Source organism: Sphaerodactylus townsendi, linkage group LG06, assembly GCF_021028975.2.
Source record: "Sphaerodactylus townsendi isolate TG3544 linkage group LG06, MPM_Stown_v2.3, whole genome shotgun sequence".
In the NCBI taxonomy this organism is placed as follows: Eukaryota; Metazoa; Chordata; class Lepidosauria; order Squamata; family Sphaerodactylidae; genus Sphaerodactylus; species Sphaerodactylus townsendi.
In genome coordinates, this window is record NC_059430.1 from 6,980,454 (window position 1) to 7,002,378 (window position 21,925).

The 21,925-nt window shown below is 50.4% G+C and overlaps 1 protein-coding gene across 1 annotated transcript in view; it reads right to left on the minus strand.

The window, feature by feature from the left end:
- Positions 1-19,759, minus strand: part of CEP41 (centrosomal protein 41) — a 32,231-nt gene extending 12,472 nt beyond the window's left edge. Inside the window, exons 1-3 of the mRNA XM_048502474.1 lie at positions 19,566-19,759; positions 14,189-14,252; positions 12,270-12,317 (exon numbers count right to left, since the gene is read on the minus strand). Coding sequence (XP_048358431.1) covers positions 12,270-12,317; positions 14,189-14,252; positions 19,566-19,598 — 145 coding nt within the window. The 5' untranslated portion in view covers positions 19,599-19,759. The remainder of the gene's footprint in view (positions 1-12,269; positions 12,318-14,188; positions 14,253-19,565) is intronic.
- Positions 19,760-21,925: the final 2,166 nt, after the last annotated feature.

Consider the following 21,925-nt stretch of genomic DNA (forward strand, 5'->3'; position numbering starts at 1 on the left):
CAATACAGAGCATGAGAACATTACAACATTGAATAAACTTTTAAACGCACGCTACAGCAAGACAGCGATTGACCCTCCAGGGATTGATGGTGGAACTCAGTAAAAAGAGGAAGGTCAGGTCAGATGGGATCATGCCTGCCTCAACTATACGCCTGGTGGAAGAGCTCTGTCTTACAGGTTGCGTGGAACAACTTAAGGTCCCACAGGGCTCTTGTCTCATTGGAAAAAGGGGTCCACAAGACTGGGCCCAGGGTCGAAAAAGCCCCGGTCTTGGTTGAAGCTACGAACAGGAAAAGAACGTAACAGAGAAACGCTGCACACTTGCACTGCTATTGGCAATTTTATATGTGAATATAAACACAAAAAAACTCTACGTTCCCTCCACCTACGTATCGCTATAAAATATAATATATTCATTAAATAAATAATACAAATGAAGTGCTCAAAAGCATATCTAATGCATACTTTCCAATACAATCAGCGACGTAAACCCAATTGGTTCAGTCATTCGCTGTCACTGCGTGACCACATCAAAGGGTCATACCCTGTTTCCCCGAACATAAGACATCCCCTGAAAATAAGACGTAGTAGAGGTTTTGCTGAAGTGCAAAATATAAGGCATCCCCTGAAAGTAAGACGTAGCAAAGTTTTTGTTTGGAAGCATGCCCAACGAACAGAACACAGAAAAATAAGACATCCCCTGAAAATAAGACATAGCGCATCTTTGGGAGCAAAAATTGATATAAGACACTGTCTTATTTTCGGGGAAACACGATAGTAGTTGTACATAATTGGCTGTATCTGGTTTCCCAGTCAATGCAATTCACTTCTTCGGTGTTTATAGGCAGATCCTCCTTTTATCTGGAAACTCACGGCAGTGTGCTTGCATGAAAGCAACAGTTTCAAGTCACTTGGGTGCTGTGTGGTTTCCGGGCTGTCTGGCCGTGTTCTAGCAGCATTCTCTCCTGACGTTTCGCCTGCATCTGTGGCTGGCATCTTCAGAGGATTTCTGAAGATGCCAGTCACAGATGCAGGTGAAACGTAAGGAGAGAATGCTGCTAGAACACGGCCATACAGCCCGGAAACCACACAGCACCCAAGTGATTCCGGCCGTGAAAGCCTTCGACAATACTGTTTCAAGTCACTTGCTCCGGTCAGCCCACGTGATAGTCACGTACTCCGTTCACTGTTTACTGGATGCAGTCAAAGGCATACCTCCAAAACGCATAACACGTTCAAATGCGTTTTCACTCGTCTTCATCACTGAAGGTATTTTCTTTATGACAGAGTATTCAGGTCGCTACAGGGATACTCAGTCATGAATAGTAGTACATAGTTCTCAATGTGACTCTCAAGAATCCTGTGACTAGCCCAAGGTCACCCAGCTGGCCTGTAGGAATGCGGAAACACATCTGGTTCACCGGATAAGCCTCTGCCACTCAGGCGGAGCAGTGGGGAATCAAACCCGGTTCTCCAGATTAGAATCTACTTGCTCTTAACCACGACACCGCGCTGGTTCTCAAGAAGTACGCATGCACACAAAAGAGGAAAACTTTGTTGGTGTGAAACAGACATCAAATGACCACGCTCCTTGCTTCAGACTACTACTGGCCACTTGACAGTCCGTCCTCTCAACAGAGACTGGGCAATCCTAAGCACAGTTACAGTCTTCCAAGGCCACTGACATCTGTGGGCTAAGAAGGGTGTAACTCTGTTTAGGACGGCATTGCTATTCAGTCACTTTCCTAGAAGGGCTGGCCCAAGACACAGTGGCTCGAGAAACTCGTCATCCCGGTGTCGATGGTCCTTCTACTGTTAAGAAAAAGCAGCAATAACGGGCAAGCTACGATATGCCGCTTTTCCACGGTGTCTAAAATCTGCCCCCTGAATTCCTTTTAATTTAAAAGACCGGCCAACTGAGGAATATTATAAAGTATGGCAGCCATGGATCAACTACTTAGCTAGAGTTAATAAAGTTTCACCGAATTTGCTAAGTGTTTAAGCTTAAATTTTCTTTTGCTCTCTCTATACCGCTTAGTTGAGAAGAAATTACTGTATATAAAATTCTGTAAATTTTAATAATACTGTTCGCAAACCGATAGAGGGGAAGTCAGAGGGGTATTCAGTGGGAGGGGGAGGAGGGGAGGGTTTGTTTAAGGGATTCAGGATAAATATTAAATGTTAGTAGTAAAGCTTTGATGTTTGTAAAACTCTATATGGGAAACTCTTTTATTTCATGTACGGACAAATGCTCTCACCTATAAATGTATGAAATATTCCTTAATGCCTATGGTGAAATTGCAATAAAATATTATCAAAAAATAATAATAAAATCTGCCCCCTGCTACGAGATGCTGTAGTGGTGGCGAACCTATGGCACTCCAGATGTTCCTGAACTACAATTCCCATCAGCCCCTGGAGTGCCATAGGTTCGCCACCATCCGGAGTGCCATAGGTTCGCCACCACGGCTCTAGAGAAGCTACGGCAGAAATCTCCTTTGCCGCGAAGCCACAGTGGTACGTACCTGGAGCTAGTTCAGAAGGTCCGTTTAGGTCTTTGGACATCTTGGATCACGGCCCGAGCTATGATTGTCGCAAAGCGTCTAAATCTCAACTAGCGAAGCGCGGAGGAAATCAGCGCGGGGCGTTTCTCTCCCGTGGCCGCTACAGAGGGGAATGAGCGCGGCACCGCTGGCTCCCGAGTTTTGATTTCCTCATTTGAGGCAGCGTCCCCTCTTAAGTTACACCGGGGACAGAGGCAACCCTGTCCCGGGCGTTTAACGCGGCCTCCAACCGGTGTCGGCTATCCATGAGAAATCGAGGCGCTTTGCAAATGACAGGAACACACAAGGTGCTATTCAGTGCGGTCCCAGCGGGAACGCTTTTGGGCCCGAGCTCCTGCAAGCGGGATTAGAACAGGAGAGGAGCTCTGCACAAAAGGGACACTGGTTTTGTACGATGGAGAAAGAGGTCAGAAACACAACGCCAGGTTGGGATACAAACAAGAACACTGCTAGAATTTCAGAACTCCGAACAACGATTTAGCCACAAAAGGATGTTGTGAAACTAAGGATGCTTCTTTCCAGCTGACTACAAAAAAGTCAAGATTTTTCTTTTTCAGGACGGGGGGGGGGGGGGGGGGGCCCCACACTTTGTCAAAATAAAAAGTCCCCTGCAACTCTTTTGTATTTCAAATAGCCATTTTTCTCTTGCCTCCTGAATTGTACCAAATGTCAAAGGACGTGATTATTGGGTCTTCTTCACATGTAGAATGAAACAAGCTGAGAATGTCAGCATTTATTTCGGACTATCTCTAGCCCGCATTCTTGCAGAAATCAGTGGGAAGTCATTGACACGGAGAGACTTGTCCTAAGACAGTGATGGCGAACCTTTTTGAGACCGAGTGCCCAAATTGCAACCCAAACCCCACTTGTTTATTGCAACGTGCCAACCCGGCAATTTAACCTGAATGCTGAGGTTTTATTTTAGAAGAAACCGGTTGGCTCCCTCTTTCTCCACCCCACCCGCTCGAGCAGGGGCCAGCCTGCTCTAGCCTCCAGCAAGTCCCACACACACCGCTCTGTGCCTCTCTAGCATCTTTGCCTCCTCTGCATGCCCTCCCCCCCCCGCCCCCGGCAACAGCCACCCGGAGCACAGGCACCAGGCCCGCCAGCTGAGTCCTCCCTGCTCACCGCAGTGTGCACACATTGTGCTCAGTGGCCCAAGCCAGCCTAGATGTGTGTGGGGGGGGGGCTGATTTTCCACCCTCCACATGACAAACTCTGTGTGCACGTGCCCACAGAGAGGGCTCCGAGTGCCACCTCTGGCACCCGTGCCATAGGTTCGCCATCACTGTCCTAAGAGGCGTGGCATGGCCCAAAGTCAGGGAGCAGTGCAGATGCGGCGAAGGGCATTTCCCCGCTCACTCCAGCTTCGCGCAGGGCTCGGGAGCCAACCCCTGAAACCCAGGAGACCTCCCCAAGAGACGGAGGCACTGAACCGAGGTGGTGGGAGCTCCACGCTGCTCACCTCAAGCTGCAGCAAACATATGGAGCAGCGCAAGGTGCGGCAAGAAGGGGGCCTGATACGAACATATAGTTTATAATGTTTTAAGCCATATATTTAATCATCTAAAGTATATTACAGGTAATTTATAAAAGATCAGTAAGATGCTGTTAGTTAAACAAAGAACTGTAATTTCATTAGTAGAGAGGCTTTGCTTGGAAGAAGGGGGGGAGATTTCTGCACTTTTCAGTAAAGTCTGATACACATGCTGTGGAATTTGGGTACGGCCTCTCACCAGAAAGATAAAGGAGACAAGGCGTACAGAAAAACACAGATAAGGGCGAAGTAAAACTGGGTTGATATAGCAACCAAGATCTCTGAACGGGGCAAGATGACATAAAGAATACACGCCCAATTGTGGAAAGCAAGGTGGGCTTTGGAGAGGAGTGGAGATTCAAATGGCAATGTGTGTAGGGATGCACTGCTGACCCAGCAGCACCGTAAGTAGAGCGCTGGCACACCGGCGCTCCTACGGCCTTCTGGTCGCACCGCTCCCCCACCCCTCATCCCCCGATGAGTCACAGGTCATGAACTACCTGGCTCACAACCACCGGGTGTCCCGGACAAAGGGACAATGGTCTTGCCCCCAGGTGAGGATTAGGCCCAGACGCTGATGCTCCTCTCCGCACGTAGCAGCCAGGTGAGATCATGCATCACATGATGATCTCTCAGTCTCCCGATCTCCCGGAATTCCCCCCGTTCCGCCCTTCTACACGCCCCCGCTAGAATCATAATAAAAGGTGCCAGGTACCAGCACGCGGCAGAGTCGCTAGGAACACGGACACCCGCGCTCCCGCTGCTGGCGCTCTCCACCAGATGAAACCTCTGCGTCTCGCCTCTTCCTTAGCGACGACCCTGTGGGGATGACTACAAGCTGGTGCCGAAACCCGGGAATCCTCAAACCTCCACCCTGCTTACCGTCGCCTGGGAAAGGGCCGCGGTACCGACGTCCGCTGGATCGGCGCATCCAGGGACCCACCTCTCGGTACCGCCCGTCCGCTGGATCGGCGCATACAGGGACTCGAGTTCTAGGACACTCTCTCTCGTCTGACGAACCAACGGTAAGTATGGGAGCTTGCAAAAGCAGGGCTTATGACAAGCGCGTTAGCGAATTGAAAGCGCTAGCGAAATGTGGCAGGGTCTCCATAAAGAGAGGGGAGCTGCGCAAATTGGTTGAGGAGATTGAAGCTCAATGTCCATGGTACCCAGAAAGGGGGACATTGAATCTTAAGGATTGGGAAAACATCGGGCGCACTCTTCACACAGAGCCTCGCGCGCCGATGTCACTGCTACTGACGTGGAGGCAATGTTATGTCGCCATCAGCCTGCAGGTCTATGGCTCCCTTGCTGTAGATCGCCCTCCTTTCGACCCTTCAGCTTCAGTTTCACCCCCGGAATTTTCTCTATCCACTAAATTGGACGCCTGTCCTCCCTCTGCCTCCCTTGCTTCCCCGCCTCCTTCAAATTCTCCCGCGGCTCAGCCGCCTCCTCCCTTCGCTCCGCCTTCATTTTCTAAAGCCACCGCACCTCCGTTGGCGCCACGTAATGGCGCGGGTTTCAAAACCCTAACAGAGCGTATTAGCCACGATCTGCAAAAGAAGGAAACCCTGACGGAAGACGATGCCGACATCCTTGCCATGTGCCCCGTCTACTACACAGATAACGAGGGGGAGGATGGCATCATTCGGCGAGTTGTCGAGTACCGCCCCCTAGGTTACAACATTCTCACTGAGCTCCGCAAGGCAATGCGGGACGTAGGAAACACCAGCCCCTATGTGAGAGGCATGTTGGAAGCAGTCGCCAGGAACCACCTAATGGTTCCGGAGGACTGGAAAACCACCTTTCGCATGCTTTTAAACCCCGCACAGTATGTGATCTGGGAAGGCGAGTACCGCCAGCAGTGCATAAGCAGAGGAGCAGCCTCTGGCGGCACCTACACCGCCGCGCAGCTTTATGGCTGCGAAGCTTTCACTAACCCCAACGCGCAAATTGTCCTGCCGGAGGCCACCCTTATGGTCGCCTCTGAATGCGCCTACAAGGCGTTTTTGAAAGTCCCCAGCACCGGACGGCCAGCCCAAAGCTTTTCTAGCATCCGGCAGAAGCCTCAGGAGCCCTATGCCGAATTCGTGAACAGGCTCCAGGAGGCCCTCAAGAGGCAGGTTGACAACGAGGAGGCCCAGGGCGAACTCCTTAAGCGCCTTGCCAAAGAGAACGCCTCCGCTGAGTGCCGCAAAGCAGTCACAGGTCTAGGTAGGAACCCCGAACTGGCCGACATGCTTAAGGCTTGCCAGGATATCGGATCTTTCGCCCATCAAGCCAGCCTTCTAGCCGCAGCCCTCTCCGCTGCCATGAGACAGCCCCGAGACGAGTGTTTCAATTGCAACAAGCCAGGACACTTCCGTAAGGATTGTAGGCTGCCCGGCGGGGGGGCCTACAGCCCGAACGGAAGGGGGTCTCCCCCCAGAGGGCGAAGACCCCCAGGGAGGTCTAAGACCAGGTGCTCCCAATGCCCACTGGGGAGGCCCGCACCCGGGCATCTCCCCAGCCCGGAACCAAGGTCCGCACCTCAAACCCTTCCCCCGGAGCTCCCCTATGAGATCTTCGCTGCTCCAGCTCAGTGTAGTGATCCCATCCCCATGGAGACCATTGGGCTGGTCTTGCCAAAAGCTTCTGCCGCTGAACAGGGATTGTTCATCATCCCAGGGGTCATCGACTCCACGCACCAGGGAGCCATCCACATCCAGGTGCGGACAAACATCCCGCAGGAACTGCCAAGTTCATCCGATCATCCTGCCCCGATGCTCTCACTCGAGTCTGATCTAAGTTCAGCTAATCTAAATCTCGTTGCTTGCTCCCCCCCTACGTCTATACTTCCTGCTCTGCTAACCCCTTCTACTTCCAAAGTCACCATGCCTCCGCCAGTGCCCCAGAGTGGCACGCATTTCAAAATCTCTGCAGAGTCCACAGCCGCTGAATTGCAACAGAGAGAAATGCTGACGGAAGAGAACGCCAACATTCTGGCACTATGCCCAGTCCGTCTCATTAACCAAGAGGACTGCTGTTTTGAACCCTCCTCAGAATGCCCCATAGCCAATCTACAGGACAATGAGGCATGGAAAGGGGAAGATGCTCGCACAATGGCCTTAAGCCCAAAGTCCTTCATGAAGAAGAAGCCCCCTTGGCCCTCTCCAGCTGTAAGGTTCAAACCAGATCTCATAGCCTCTGAGCCTGTGCAAAGCCCTAAGCTCAAAGCTCCCAGTGGCAGCAAAATCGTCAGTACCTCAGGGAAAGCAGGGTCTCAGCCTACAAAGGAATCGCCCTGCAAGATCCAGAGAGCAAGATCTCAAATCAGAGTTGCAATCCTCCTCATTACTTTATATGTGCTCTGTATGCCTGTATATGTTCTGTATGTCTTGCCCCCTTCTCAGAGACCCCTAAAGTTTTCCCCTCATAAGAGGGATTTTTCCATTGCTTCTAAGCTATGCTGTTGTGCCTCAATTAAAGTTTTTCTCCTTTTGATTATGTGTGCCAGTGCCCTGAAAGGTTTGAGCCTACATTACCACATTGGCGTAGCACAAGTTTATATATGGAGCCAGAGTTATTTCCGTGCTCCCACATTTTCCGCTGGGAACACCTGGCTAGTCACAATGCCTGGGGGCTCTCTCAGCCACACCTACCTTACACAGCCTCCGCTGTGAAGGTAGGAAGCGAGTTCAAACCGCCCAAGGTCTCCTTACAGGAGGGGAAGGTAAAGTTCCAAAACCTTCCCCCCCCCCTTTTCTTTCTTCTGCGTACCCTTTGTATTGTCTCCTGAATTCACTCCCTAAATTCCGCCCAGGAGCTGTTCCCCCTCCCTCCTTCCTTCCTTCTATTTTTCAACCAGCAAATTCGATTACAAATTCAGCACCATTCCAGCCTCTCGGCGTTAACCACCAAGATCACAGTAAGTACATTTTCCCTGCAAAGAAAGACCCCCTCCCCCTTTGTGTGTGAAGTTTACCCCTAATCGCCTGATTACTTTGTCTCCCGGATGCATCCATCACCCAAAAGCGCATCCAAGCCCTCTTTTGTGTTGCAAATTAAGCATGCACACCCACAATTCCCTCAGGGTCCGCTAGCCCCCTCCTCCCACGAGGCTCGGACCCTCGCTTTGACGCACCCTGATGACGCTCTGAAGCCAGCTTCCATCGGGATCGCCTACCCTCTGCCCTCCCGGTCAAACAACTTAAAGAAAGAGGAGTAGGCGGCCCCCAACAGAGTGCATTAAAAGCAACCCCTACGCAGGCTGCAAGATAAGCCTTCTTATATAGTCTTCTTATATCAAACACTAAAATCCAACAAAACTTGATCTTGACCTCCCGCCATTGGCTCTCCAAGCCTGGCAGGACCCGGCCCCCTCCTATAACCTGGGGAAGGGGGTGTGTTTCAGTCCTTCTTCCTACAGGTCTCCTGTGGATCCCGACTCGCCATGACAGGCCAGCCCATGGAATGGCGCCAGGAGGAAACCAACCCCATCCCAGAGATGGAACGAATCTCTCTGGAGGATCCCGCCCAGCGGCCTCAACGGAAACGCCGCCACCGACGCCCAGACGGTCCAAAGACCCGGATGACCTGGGGGGATGTCAAGGCGACCGCCAGCCAAGCTCAAGAGCTGCTGCGCCAGCAAGGCTACCCCGAGACGCCCGAGGATCTCTGTACCGCCCTCTTTGCAATCATCACTGCCAACTCGGCGGCCACCATCCTCTGCCTGCTCTGCTGCCTCCTGCCGGTGGCAGTCGGCCACCCCCTGATGAGCTTTGACCAGACCAACATCTGGGAGCAATTCACTGCCGCCCCCCCCCCGGGGAAATGGCAGCCTGGGCCAGCTATGGCTCAGAGGTTGACGCTGTGTGTCGCTGCTCCTCATCTACAGCCGCCATTCTCTCTCCCTCTCTGCCGCCCCCTGGCTGGAATTTGAAGTTGCAGCCAGGAACCTCCTGATAGGTTAACCTTTGGAACTCTCCGCTGTCTCCAGCCACCTGATTGTTATCGGAACATGCCTTCTCTGCGCAGCCTTTGCTGCGTGAGAGTCACTGAACTTTACAATGCTAAAGACTATCGGTAAGCTCTCTCTCTACGTTCTTGAGAAATCCATGGACTCTACCACCATGCGGCTCTAAAAGGCTTTGGTGGCCCAAACAGCAAAGAGCCGTGCATTGGACAATTATGCAGCCATGGGCTGCCCCCCTTTTTCCTTTCATCACCCAGCCTTTGTATTTGTTTAGCTATGTTTGTGTTTCCCCATCACACATGATGCCCTTTGGAGCCAACCTCCAAAGGAATTATTGAGTACTGTAACCCAGCCTGATCATGGAGTTATTGCATGCTTTAATTTTAGAAGTTATGTTATTTTTTGTTGTTGTTGCATCCGTCTGCCGGAACTCTCTGCACTGCCGCCTCACCATCGTCCTGCCTCAGGCTCCACCCCGGAAGCCGCAGCGCGCCGCCGTCGGCTCCCCCTTCCCCTCGGCCCCTCTTTTTGCCGGAGCGACGCGGCGGCTCTAGCCATGGCCGAGTATGTTTCCCCTCACGCTGACTTCCCTTGTAGAATCCCTGGACTTATTTCCTGTAACACCAAGACTGGTAGCTACGTTCTGGCCTGTGCCCTTCTGAGAAGTCCACCAATTCTAATCGTGCAGCCATTGATTGTTTGTCATTGTTGATTCATATGAAAGTGCATGAGTTGCCAGATGCTATACTACTGTTCAATTCTGCATTAGTTTGATTGTATGCTTTATTATTGGAGTTTGCCTTGCTCGATGCATATCTACTTTTGCCTTATAGCGTGTGCAAGAAGCCAGCGACTTTCCCTTACATACATAACCAAGTTCTAATGTTGCACAAAACAGCTTCGGCCAGCTTAGCCAAGCGGCGAGGAGGAGGTGTTGGCGTCCCTTTAAATCGCCCCCTAACATTTTGGCCTCCCTTCTAAATGTAAAAAAGGAGGAGATGTAGGGATGCGCTGCTGACCCAGCAACCCCGTGAGTAGAGCGCTGGCACACCGGCGCTCCTCACGGCTATCTGGTCGCACCCGGCTCCCCCACCCCTCATCCCCCCGATGAGTCACGGGTCATGAAACACCTGGCTCACAACCACCCGGTGTCCCGGACAAAGGGACAGATAGTCTTGCCCCCAGGTGAGGATTAGGCCCAGGCGCTGATGCTCCCTCTCATACATTATTAGCAGCCAGGTGAGATCATGCATCACATGATGATCTCTCAGTCTCCCGATCTCCCGGAATTCCCCCCGTTCCGCCCTTCTACACGCCCCCGCTAGAATCATAATAAAAGGTGCCAGGTACCAGCACGCGGCAGAGTCGCTAGGAACATGGACACCCGCGCTCCCGCTGCTGGCGCTCTCCACCAGATGAAACCTCCGCGTCTCGCCTCTTCCTTAGCGACGACCCTGCGGGGATGACTACAAATGTGTATGTATTCCAAATCTAGCCAATGGTCAGAAGACAAGGAGGGATGTTTGTAAGAGGGTATAAATTATGTTACACAAGCAACAGCCCCTTTGAACCTCCTCCCTGTTGTTAACGGAGGAGAGTTCCCTCTTCTGCGCAGAATTGAATGAAAACAATAAATCTCTGAACACTGAAGAAGCTTTTGGATGGTTATTTTTGTAACCGGTCAGAGCTTTTGCTCTGTGGACAGGGCCTTGCCCTGTACCTATCAGGCCCAGCGGGAACCACAAAAGCAGCCCTGCAGTCACGGGCCAGTGATGTCCTGGGCTAGTGCTGGACCCACAACAGCTGCAAGCAGGCCGCCTACTGGCAAGGGGAGAGAGGTTGGGAACTATCAAAGGCCAAACAAGCCCGTTGAAGAGGCAGGATCCGCCCTGATCAGGCGAGGCAGGGCTCGGGCCTCCCAGGAGCACACTGGGAGGTGGAGGCGGGGGGCGGGGGCGGTGCTGGAAGAAGGATGGCCAAGCCAAACACAGGTGTCCCAATCAGGGACCCATGAAGGGAGAGTGGCAGCCTGGGTGCTAAGAGAAGCCACCGTGAAAGAAGGGCGGGCAGGGCACTGAAAGGTGTACAAATATGGAAGCCCCAACAGGCCGTGGAGGAAGACGGGCAGACAGATGAGGCGAGTGGGGGTCTGGTCTAGCCCAGGAGAGAAGAAACAAGGTGGCACAACCCCCTTCTTCTCTGCAGGAGACTTCCTGGATGGGGGGCATTGTGGGGGGCCAAGGAAGGGCCATGGGGGAGCAAACAGAGTCTAACACATAGTTTGCCGGACCACAACATAACAGTAAGGCCTCCCCTCCTTGGGGACGCGCGACACCAGAAACTCCCAACCTGTTTGAATTTACAGGTACTTTTGTAGTTATGGTACAGCAGAGTGGGCGGAGTGACAAAACGCGTGCCACAAAACGGCTGCCACAACTGACTGTCAGTCACACTGTGAAGATCCCTTTCGGGTGGTGGCAGCGGCGGCTGAAGCAACGTTTTAAAGAAATCTGCACAGCCGATCAGATCTCCAGTGACCAATCAGAAACCTTGCTGGGTAAAAGCCCCAGCTAGTCCCACCCACTTTCTAAAAACATTAGCATGTACCAGGTGAACCACATTGAGAATCTCAGCTCTGACTCTAGTCAGCTCTTGGGGACTCAAAGGGAAGGGGGCACAATACCTGGACATGTGATCGTTCCCCAAGATCTGGGCTCCTTACAAGATCTGAGCCAGTGTGGCGTAGTGGTTAAGAGCAGGTGCACTCTAATCTGGAGAACTGGGTTTGATTCCCCGCTCTGCCACTTGAGCTGGGTTTCCCCGCTCTGCTACTAATTTGGGCTTGATTCCCCGCTCTGATTCCCCGCTCTGCCACTAATCTGGGTTTGATTCCCCACTCTGTTACTTGAGCTGTGGAGGCTTATCTGGTGAACCAGATTAGCCTGTTAACTCCAAAGCACGCCAGCTGGGTGACCTTGGGCTAGTCACAGTTCTTCAGAACTCTCTCAGCTCCACCCACCTCACAGGGTGTTTGTTGTGGGTGGGGGAAGGGAAAGGAGATTGTAAGTCCCTTTGAGTCTCCTTACAGGAGAGAAAGGGGAGGGATTTAAATTCAAACACTTCTTCTTCACAACATGGTCACCTGTTCCCCCCCCCACACACTCCACAGTTCCAAACAAATAAATTATGACTAGACCACCATAGCATGACTCACTTCTCTTGATCTCTTCCAGTTTTTCAGTGTATTTTGTCATACTGCTACCTGCAAGAAAGAACAAAAATTTGGTTACGCATCCTTACTGAAGGAAGCCTGAAATTCAGACGATACCGGTGAGCGTCGACTCGATATCCAATCCACAGCAGAGGACTGGCAAGACCGTGCCATTTATTGTAATGTCTGATTGCCCTGCTCCCATTTCAAAAGGCCAGAGAAATCTCTATCCCGCTCTGAACAAAAATGAAAATAAATTTAAAAAACGATTACTAGTCTGTTTCTCCGTGTTGCTGCCTAGAGCCAGTTTGAGTTGCCCCAGGCGATCAAGCAAGGGGGAATACATTGACAAACCAGCATTTTTATTAATAAGCCAATGGGCAATTTACTGAAAGTTTGCTGTTAATTTGGGTGCTGTGTGGTTTCCGGGCTGTAAGGCCGTGTTCTAGTCTCTCCTGACGTTTCGCCTGCATCTGTGGCTGGCATCTTCAGAGGATCATTGCTGTTAATGTCACCGCTGTTTGCCAGGTAACAATAAGTGATTTCAGCTCAGCAACTTAATGAGCCGCAGGAGACCAGAGTTTCTTCGAAAGCAGGGAGGTTCTTTATTGGCCAGTGATTTCTTGGCCCAGCTCAGCAAAAAGGACCCCCACATGGCTGTGCATCAGCACCCAGAAAGGGGGTGTAGGGCAGTCCCATCCCCATAGTGCAAAAACCAGGAAGGGGGCGGTCTCCTTCCATCTAATACAGAGAAAATATCCTAGAACGCCAAAGGGAGAAAACAATCCCTTTGCACATGCTGATGAGATCAAATCCCAGAAGAAAAGCTTGCGCCTTCTTGCCTGAGGTGGTTCCTTGGGAGTGTTAGACAGGGACAAGTTTAAATGATCCAATGAATTCTTGGATCCTGAAAGTAAGGATGTGAACAGTCCATTGAGCTTCTGGATCCTGAGAGTAAGACTTCAAACAGTCAATAGCAAAACAGGGTGACATCCTTTGTTAGTCAAAAGGCCCTTTTGTTGGTGAAGATGGGATTACCTGGGTGTTGGTCCAAACTGAATTCCAGGACTAACTTCCTTGTCCCTTAATATCAACCTTTCTGGCCACTGCTTTGGCCATCAGACACAAATTTCAAAAACAACATTTCTAAACTTAAACCTAAGAAAAACCTTAAAGGATAAACACACATACTTATACTTACAGGCAAGACTTGACAATATACCTATTGGCAGGGCTTACTTAAAACTAATAGAGCCTTAAACTAACTGAAGAACCTTGTTAAACTAAAATCCTAAACTGTAGGCACAAACTCAACTAAGAGGGGCTTTTATTACATCCTAGAATGACACAAACACAAGGGAAATCATATAGCATTGGCACAAACATACATATACATTCTCTGTGAACCTTATGGAGGCTTCTGAACCACACAAGTCTCCGTGTCCGGGCATGGAGCCAGTGTAGCCAGGCAACCTGACTTCAGGAAAATATTTTGTTCATTTTCCTGGCGGTAACATTAAGATGATACTGGGAAGTGAGTCATCAATACCCATTGTTACATCATGAGTCTGACATCACAGATCAGAAACACTCACACCCTCCTACGCATACAAAACCCACAATTTGGACTGACAGAGCAAGCGAAACACCTTTACCTCAAGGTTGCGTTCTGATCCGAACATTCCTATTTTAGCAGAGACCGAAAGAGAGATTTGGTGAAAACATTTTAATGCCGCCTTTCCCCTGATCGGGATTCTACAAGGTGGCAAACTTGGGGGGGAAAAGTTCAAACATTTAAATGATTAAAATGCAGTTTAAATAACATAATTCGGTTCAAAACACATAAACAGACAACATTAGAAGGAGGGGCAATAACTTTAGTTGGGGGGGATGCCAGATGAAACAAAAAAATTTCCACTGACCTGTGTCAAGGCGAGTTTTTACATGCTGGTATTTGGGATTCTGCGGGATCCTCTTGGTCAAAAACTGTTTTTGCAGGGGGAAGAAAGGAGAGATGTCTGTGAAGGCTATTGAGGAAATAACCTGGTAAATGTATTGTCGAAGGCTTTCACAGCCAGAATCACTGGAGTGTTGTGGGTTTTCCAGGTTGTTTAGTCGTGTTCCAGTAGCATTTTCTCCTGACGTTTCGCCTGCATCTGTGGCTGCCAGGTGCAGACGAAAAGTCAGGAAAAAATGCTACTGGAATACGGCCATACAACCTGGAAAACCCACAACACTCTAACCTGGTAGATCTCAGCACTCAGCAGCACCCCTGCAGCCTTTTCCCCAGTGGCGTACCGCCCATTGGGCAAAGTGGGCAGTTGCCCAAGGCGCAGAAATTTTTAGTCACGTGGGGGTGCCTGATTTCTAAGCCCCGCCCACTCTGTACGGTGGCCCACAAGCCACCAGAGGCAGAGCAGAAGGGCAGGGAGCTCTGCCTCCGGTGAACGTGGGTTTCTGAGGCTGTCCAGGAAGGGTGAGCGCTGTGGCTGGGCTGCCCTGCCCAGGGGGGGGGGGGGCATCAAACTCAGGTTTTGCCCAGGGTGCCAGTTTGCCTAGGTACGCCACTGCTTTCCCCAAAGCTTTCCAGTCGCACAGTTGTTCAAGATCTGGACTCTGGATGAAGCAAACACAGCGGCTGATTCGGTACCGAGAAGTCAGACTTCTGCCCAGCATTCCTGCATCTCTAAGGCCCCTTCCGCACATGCAGAACGACGGGCTTGCGATCCGCTTTCTCAATTGTTTGCAAGTGGGTTTTGCTATTTTCCACATCAAAATCCAGCTGCAAAGCGGATCACAACTGGATTGAAAGTGCATTATTAGGCAAGTGCGGAAGAGGCCTAAAAGCAGTTGTGTGAATCAGCGGCAGTTTGGGACAATCTGCAATTTGCGTTTTGGGTGGCAAAAGACGGGAGGATGATACAACCAGCTCTGCATTCAAACCCGGAGGAAAAGAACTTTGCAGCCAGCCGGTGGGTAGGTGGGCGGAGAGGAAGCAGGCCCCGAAATCAACATGAAACTGCCAGAGTCTCTATGCAGGGACTAACTTTAAGGCCTTTTTTTTCAGCGTTAAGAAAACAAGAACATCAGGGCTGTGAACCCAGCAGTGGTGTAGGAGTTTAAGAGCTCGTGTATCTAATCTGGAGGAACTGGGTTTGATTCCCAGCTCTGCCGCCTGAGTTGTGGAGGCTTATCTGGGGAATTCAGATTAGCCTGTACACTCCCACACACGCCAGCTGGGTGACCTTGGGCTAGTCACAGCTTCTCGGAGCTCTCTCAGCCCCACCTACCTCACAGGGTGTTTGTTGTGAGGGGGGAAGGGCAAGGAGATTGTCAGCCCCTTTGAGTCTCCTGTAGGAGAGAAAGGGGGGATATGAATCCAAACTCTTCTTCTTCTTCTTAATTTATCTCTACCCTCCCAAAGGAAGTGTTCAATGAATAAGACACACAGAAACTGACCGCTAGAACTGAGAAGGGGGATAAAGCCAAGCAACCCTGCACCTGCATTAGTAATTGCATGCAACAGAACGGACTGGACAGGCCTGCCAATCTCCAGGTGAGGGCTGGAGATCTCTTGTGATGACAACTTATCTCCAGGTGATAGACAGCGGCTCCTCTGGGGAAAATGGCCCCTTTGGAAGGTGGATTCTATGGATCTAAATCCCACGTCCCCTCCTAAATCCCACTGAGGTCCGTCCCCGCCCTCCTCAGGCTCCGCCCCCTAAATCTCCAGGTATTTTCCAACCAGGAGCTGGCCACTCTGGGAAGAAACCCCACTCCTTCCTTAAAAGCCAGTTTTGTGCCTTTACTCCCTGGCCAGAACCCTGGAATAAGTTTATTAAGCAACTGGGCAAATGGGGTGGAGAACAGGGTGGGGTGCATTTCCCAGAACACAGAGCCCCGCTGTCTGAAGCGATGCAAAAGGTCACACAACTTGACCATTTTTCAGGACACAAGAGCACTTCCCCACTCCCCAGTCACACACCCCTCCAGAAATCAACCGAAAACACCACTTGGCATGGATAAGGGCCATAAAATATTGGCTGCATATACATTTTCTAGTGGGATCCAATAGCTATATTCCCTCTCTGTTATCAGATCACTTTATTTCAGAATGGTATACTTTGATCTTTAGAAAGGTTGAAGCTATTGGTTCCCCCTTGGAATCACTCCTTATGCTCACAAAGGTGGAAGCCTTCAGACTAGTTAAGAATAGGCTCTTGGATCTTGATTTTCATAATTTGACTCGTGCTGCCAAGACAACCTGCTCTCCGACTACATTATTAATCCCATGCGAGCGTGGAATTATGGCAGCATATCTTCGTCTGCTGATTAATCCCACCCAGAGGAGAGCCTTGGCTACTGCAAGATGTCATGTGCTGCCATCAGCTCTGCTGGAGGGAAGATTTAAGAATATGGAACGTTCTAAAAGAGTTTGTTCATGTGATATGACTACGGTTGAAACACTTGACCATTCTCTGTTTGTATGCCCTAAATACAATAAGATACGCATGAAATACATGAGTTCCATTTTCTTGCAAGGTTCTCAGTGGCAAGAGTGTTATAAGATACCCAATCTCCTGAACAGCTCTGATGTGCTCTTTTGTGAAACTGTTCCAAATTTTATACTGGAAATTAGTAATTTTAACTGAATTTCTTAAACTTTTTTTTGTTTTAAAATTTTGTCCTGTTTTATATGCCAATCAAGGCTCGTGTTGTTGTTGTTGTAAATGAAAACACCACTCCCAACTCTTCCCCAAAGCCACAGATTTGAACTCTGCATTTCAGTCAAGCTCTCAAGTCACCAAGCCCTGCTGGGTTAACAGGCATGGGTCACAGAGAAGCCAGATGGCATTTAAGGCTAATGACAAGGTTTAGGATTATCTGCAGCCGGAACTTCAGTAACAAAGGACAGTAACGAAGCAGTTAAGAGTGTTGGAGTAGAATCCAGGAGACCCAGATATGAATCCTCGCTGGTGCCTTAGAGGCCAGCTGCATGCCTTTGGGCCAGCCACGTGCTGTCAGCCTATCCTACCTCACAGGGTTGTTGGGGAGATACAAGGAAACAGAGAAAAGCGTTAGCCACTTTGAAGAAGAAGAAGGAAGAAGAGTTTGGATTCATATCCCCCCTTCTCTCCTGCAGGAGACTCAAAGGGGCTGACAATCTCCTTGCCCTTCCCCCCTCACAACAAACACCCTGTGAGGTGGGTGGGGCTGAGAGAGCTCCGTAGAGCTGTGACTAGCCCAAGGTCACCCAGCTGGCGTGTGTGAGAGTGTACAGGCTAATCTGAATTCCCCAGATTCAGCAGAGCTGGGAATCAAACCCGGTTCCTCCAGATTAGATACACGAGCTCTTAACCTCCTACGCCACTGCTGCTCTTTGGATATCTACATGGGAGGCAATGGGGTACGAACAAATTCAACAAATTCTACCTTGAATTAACGAAGAAGAGCCAACCGTACAAGACATTTTTATGGCCTATTTATTAAAAGATTCATACGAGGTTTTCCTCGGGGCCCAAGGCAGATTACAAACCAGCATTTAAAAGACAGCAAAATGGAATCGCCAGGTAACCCAGTTCCCCACTACAGAATATCTGCAGTCTAAACAGCCTGAGAAGGCCTGGAAATATTTTTTTAAAGGTCTTACAGCACTGCTTGAGGATTTCTGGCTTTTAAAGCCACAGGGTGAATGTTGAATGTGGATTTCTCAGCTCTTGGGGCCCCCCAAGACGTGGAAAGAGAATCCCCCCAAGATTTGTTTGATTTCTTCCCTGCCTTTTCCCCCTAGTGGGGATCCAAATTTGCTTCCATCTTTCCCTCGTCCTGCATTCTGTCCTCCCAACGGTCCCGTGAGGTAGGCCAGGGTAAGAAGTGTGACAGGCAGAGTGGGAATCCTCCCAGATCTCACTCCAACACCCCAGTTGTTACACAACACCAGTGGTCACCAGATGAAGGATTTTAACAGGGAGGTGCGGAAAGGAAGCAGGCGGTTAGGGAAGCTCCTACAACCTACACCAGTGATGGCGAACCTTTTCGAGACCGGGTGCCCAAATTGCAACCCAAAACCCACTTATTTATCGCAAAGTGCCAACACGGCAATTTAACCTGAATACTGGGGTTTTAGTTTAGAAAAAGCGGTTGGCTCCCAGGCGTGCGTTTACTCAGAAGCAAACCCCGTTGCCAGCAACCGAGCTTACTCCCAGGTAAAGGATCGCGCTTTAGTTAGTTCTTCGCATGAAAATCAGTGAGGTTTAACAGCACTTAACAGGGTCTCCTACACTGCTTCCCCAAAACTAGATCTTAGGCTTAATGCTAATAATCGAGCCCAACGGCCCAGGCCAGCCTAGATATGTGTGGGGGTGGGGGGGACTCTGTTTGTGCGTGTCCACAGAAAGGGCTCTGAGTGCCACCTCTGGCACCTGTGCCACAGGTTCGCCACCACTGAACTACACCAACGCAGGGCAGATGTTTAGCATTGATGAATGATGGCTATTTTGAATGAGCCAGAATTAGGGTTACCTCGGGATGCAAGGGGAATCCCCAAACCAGAAAGGAAGGCAGAACAGCCACCCACTCAAGTTTTAATAGGGGTGTGCGTGCGTGCGTGCGTGGCAGGGGGAGATTTCTGTATAAAACACCCAGAAGCCAATGAGACCCAAGTTTTCTCTCCACCTGCCCCCCCAACCAGACATATGGCATTAATGGGGGTGGGGAGATTTAGGGATCCTTAGGGGACAGCACAGGAAAGAGGGATGGAAGCCCCCCGCCCCCACAAATGTTATTAGGGCAGCCACGTGGGGAGCATCTACAAGTATGACCAGCAAATATAGGGGTGGCTTTGAAATGGGGGGGGGGGGAGAGGAGGTGACCAGGGGGGAAAACAGCCCCAAGGATCGAGGTTGCCAACTTTTAGGTTGGAGGGGGGGGGATGGAGAACAGCAACTGATCTTTAGGCAACACAGAGTTGGTTACCAACTCCAGGCGGGGAAAACCTCCATGTTTCCCCCCGCCTGGAGTTGGCAACTCCTAGGAAAAGGTCCTGGAAGGGAAATGGGGCCCAGCCTTTTGGGGTCTCCCCCTCCCCGGTCAGGTGTTCCTAAGGGGGGGTCTGCTCCTCAAAGCCCCTCCCCCAGGGGGCTTCGACAGGGGGGCTTCGGGGGGGCTGCACCTAAAGGGGCGTTTCTCCCCCACCCCCCTCATTTTCGTCGAGGGGGCGTGGCTCCAGAGAAGGGACCCCCTCAGGGGGGGGTCGGCGACGGGGTTTCCTATCGGCCCCTGCGGGCGCCCAGCCCTCACCTCGGGGTCCCCGATGCGCCTCCTCGCCGACATCCTGCCCAACTGTCAGCGCCGCCGGCCCGTCTGTTGGCTCCGCCCTTTCTCGCCTCCGCCGCGCGTCCTCACCAATCAGCGCCTCGCTCAAGAGAGGCCCCGCCTCGTGATTGGTCGGAGGAGGCAAGGCGCCGGCCAATCCGGGCCGGCGCGCGCGCCGCTCCCCCTTCAAGTCAATGAAAACTCTCTCTGGCTTTTTTTAAAAACAAAGTTCCGGCTGAGAGGATTATGCCGGCGGGCGGGAGCGCGCGCTGCGCTGGGGAACAAAAGGCGTCCGCGGTTGCCGGGGCGACGCGGGTCGCCTCCGCGGCGGACGCGTCTCTTTTTGTGACGTCGTCAGTGTGTGCAGTCAGCCTCATAGCTCGTGTCCTTCCGCTGCGGTGTGCTTGGTTAGGAAGGGAGGCGAAGTAGACCGCAAGGGGATTGGAGCGCATGCGCGGATTGCGGCATTGAAGGCTGGAATTTTTGCTTGGCTAATTGAAAGTAAATTCCTTCGAACTGAGCCGGCCTTACTCCTGAGTAACCAGCCAGCGTGGTGTAGTTAGTTAAAGTATCAGAATGACCTGGGAGACATGGGTTCGAATCCACATTCTGCCACCTTGGACCAGTCACACACACTTTCGGCCTGCCCTACCTCGCAGGGTTGTTGTGAGGATAAAGTAGAGATCAGGAGAATGATGCCAACCGCTTTTGGTGCCCATTGGGGAGAAAGGCATGGAGGAAACAAATAATAAATAACTCTTACTAAGATGCAGCTTTTTTTCTTTCTTTCACGTTTGCCCAGGAGTTAACCCCACTGAATTCAGCCAGGTTGATGACTGCCTCTTATTTTAATCCAGCGCTGGATCCCTGCACTTACCTGAGAGTAAGGTTCATGGGACTCAGCGAGACTTCTTTGCAAGGAAAAATGCACCAGTCTAGACCACCTTGCTTTTCCTAGACAGTGTGAGATTTAAAAACACTTTCCTGGGAGGAAGCCCTGCAGAATAAAATGTGACTTACTTCTGAGTAGCCCTTCCGTAGGATTTCTCCCTCACCTTGATGCCCTTGGGCTCACTACAAATTCAGCTCTCAAAACCTAAAATCTTCCACTTGCATGTTGAAAGGACTGAGTAAAAGTCAGGTCTGGATGTCACCGTTGGAAACCCTTAAATGTGCAAATTCCTGGAGGTTTTGGGGTGAAGCCGGGGGGGATGTGGGCTTATTCAGGAGAGGATCGTAGGAGTATGATGCAGAGGTGGGATCCAGCAGGTTCTCACCAGTTCCCAAGAGGGGGTTACTCATTATTTGTGTGTGCAGAGAGGGGGTTACTAACTGGGTCTGCTTTTCTGTTAGAAATTCCATTAGGTCCAAAAATCATAAAGTCCTGTAGTTTCCTATGTGGCTGGTTAGCGAAGGTAGGAACAATGCTCATCACATACAATTGTAATCATATATCTATCTCATATCAACAGAATTTCATCATTCACTGTTGTAATAGACGCTTTCCAAGAAGCTGTTAGAGAAAGGTGTGGTAGGATCTAACAGCTTCTTGGAAAGCGTCTATTACCTATAGAACACCTCATGTGCAAGTAAATGGCAAATTGGCACTGATGAAGGCACCGAAGAGCGCAATTTAGTGCAATGCGTTCCTTGTGATCAACTGCAAGAACCTGGATTTTGAATGAATGTGGAAACACCTTTGAAGGGACTGTTTATGTTTAGACTATTGAATAGAAAAAGAGAAAAACAATACAAAATAATACATGTGATGATACAACAGTGAATGATGAAATTCTGTTGATATGAGATAGATATATGATTACAATTGTATGTGATGAGCATTGTTCCTTAATATATAAGAAATACCAAACCTAAATTGGCTGCCTAGTGGGTGACGTGTTTTATGTGTTAGTGCTTATTTAGACGTTACCTACATCTTTGTTACCTTTACCATTAATGCTATGTACTATACCAAAAAAAAGTCAAGGAGCAGCAGTGACGTAGTGGTTAAGAGCAGGTGGACTCTAATCTGGAGAATCTAGTTTGATTTCCTACACCCCTCCACCTGAAGACTTTGGGTCAGCCACAATTTCCACCTGCCTTACCAGGTGTCTCTTGTAGGGAGGGGAAGGGAGTTTGTAAACTGCTTTGAGACTCCCCAAAAGTAGAGAAAAGCACGGTATAAAAACTTATTGTTCTTCATCTGGCAAGCTTATGCCCGTCTTTGTGATGCTAACTGTCTGCTGTTCCATGAGTTTGTTTTGGGACTTAGCAGTGAAACAAGTGGGAACTTTTCCCTTTCTAATTCCAGCAGGGCAGCTGTGCCTGTTGCTCCAAAGGAATCC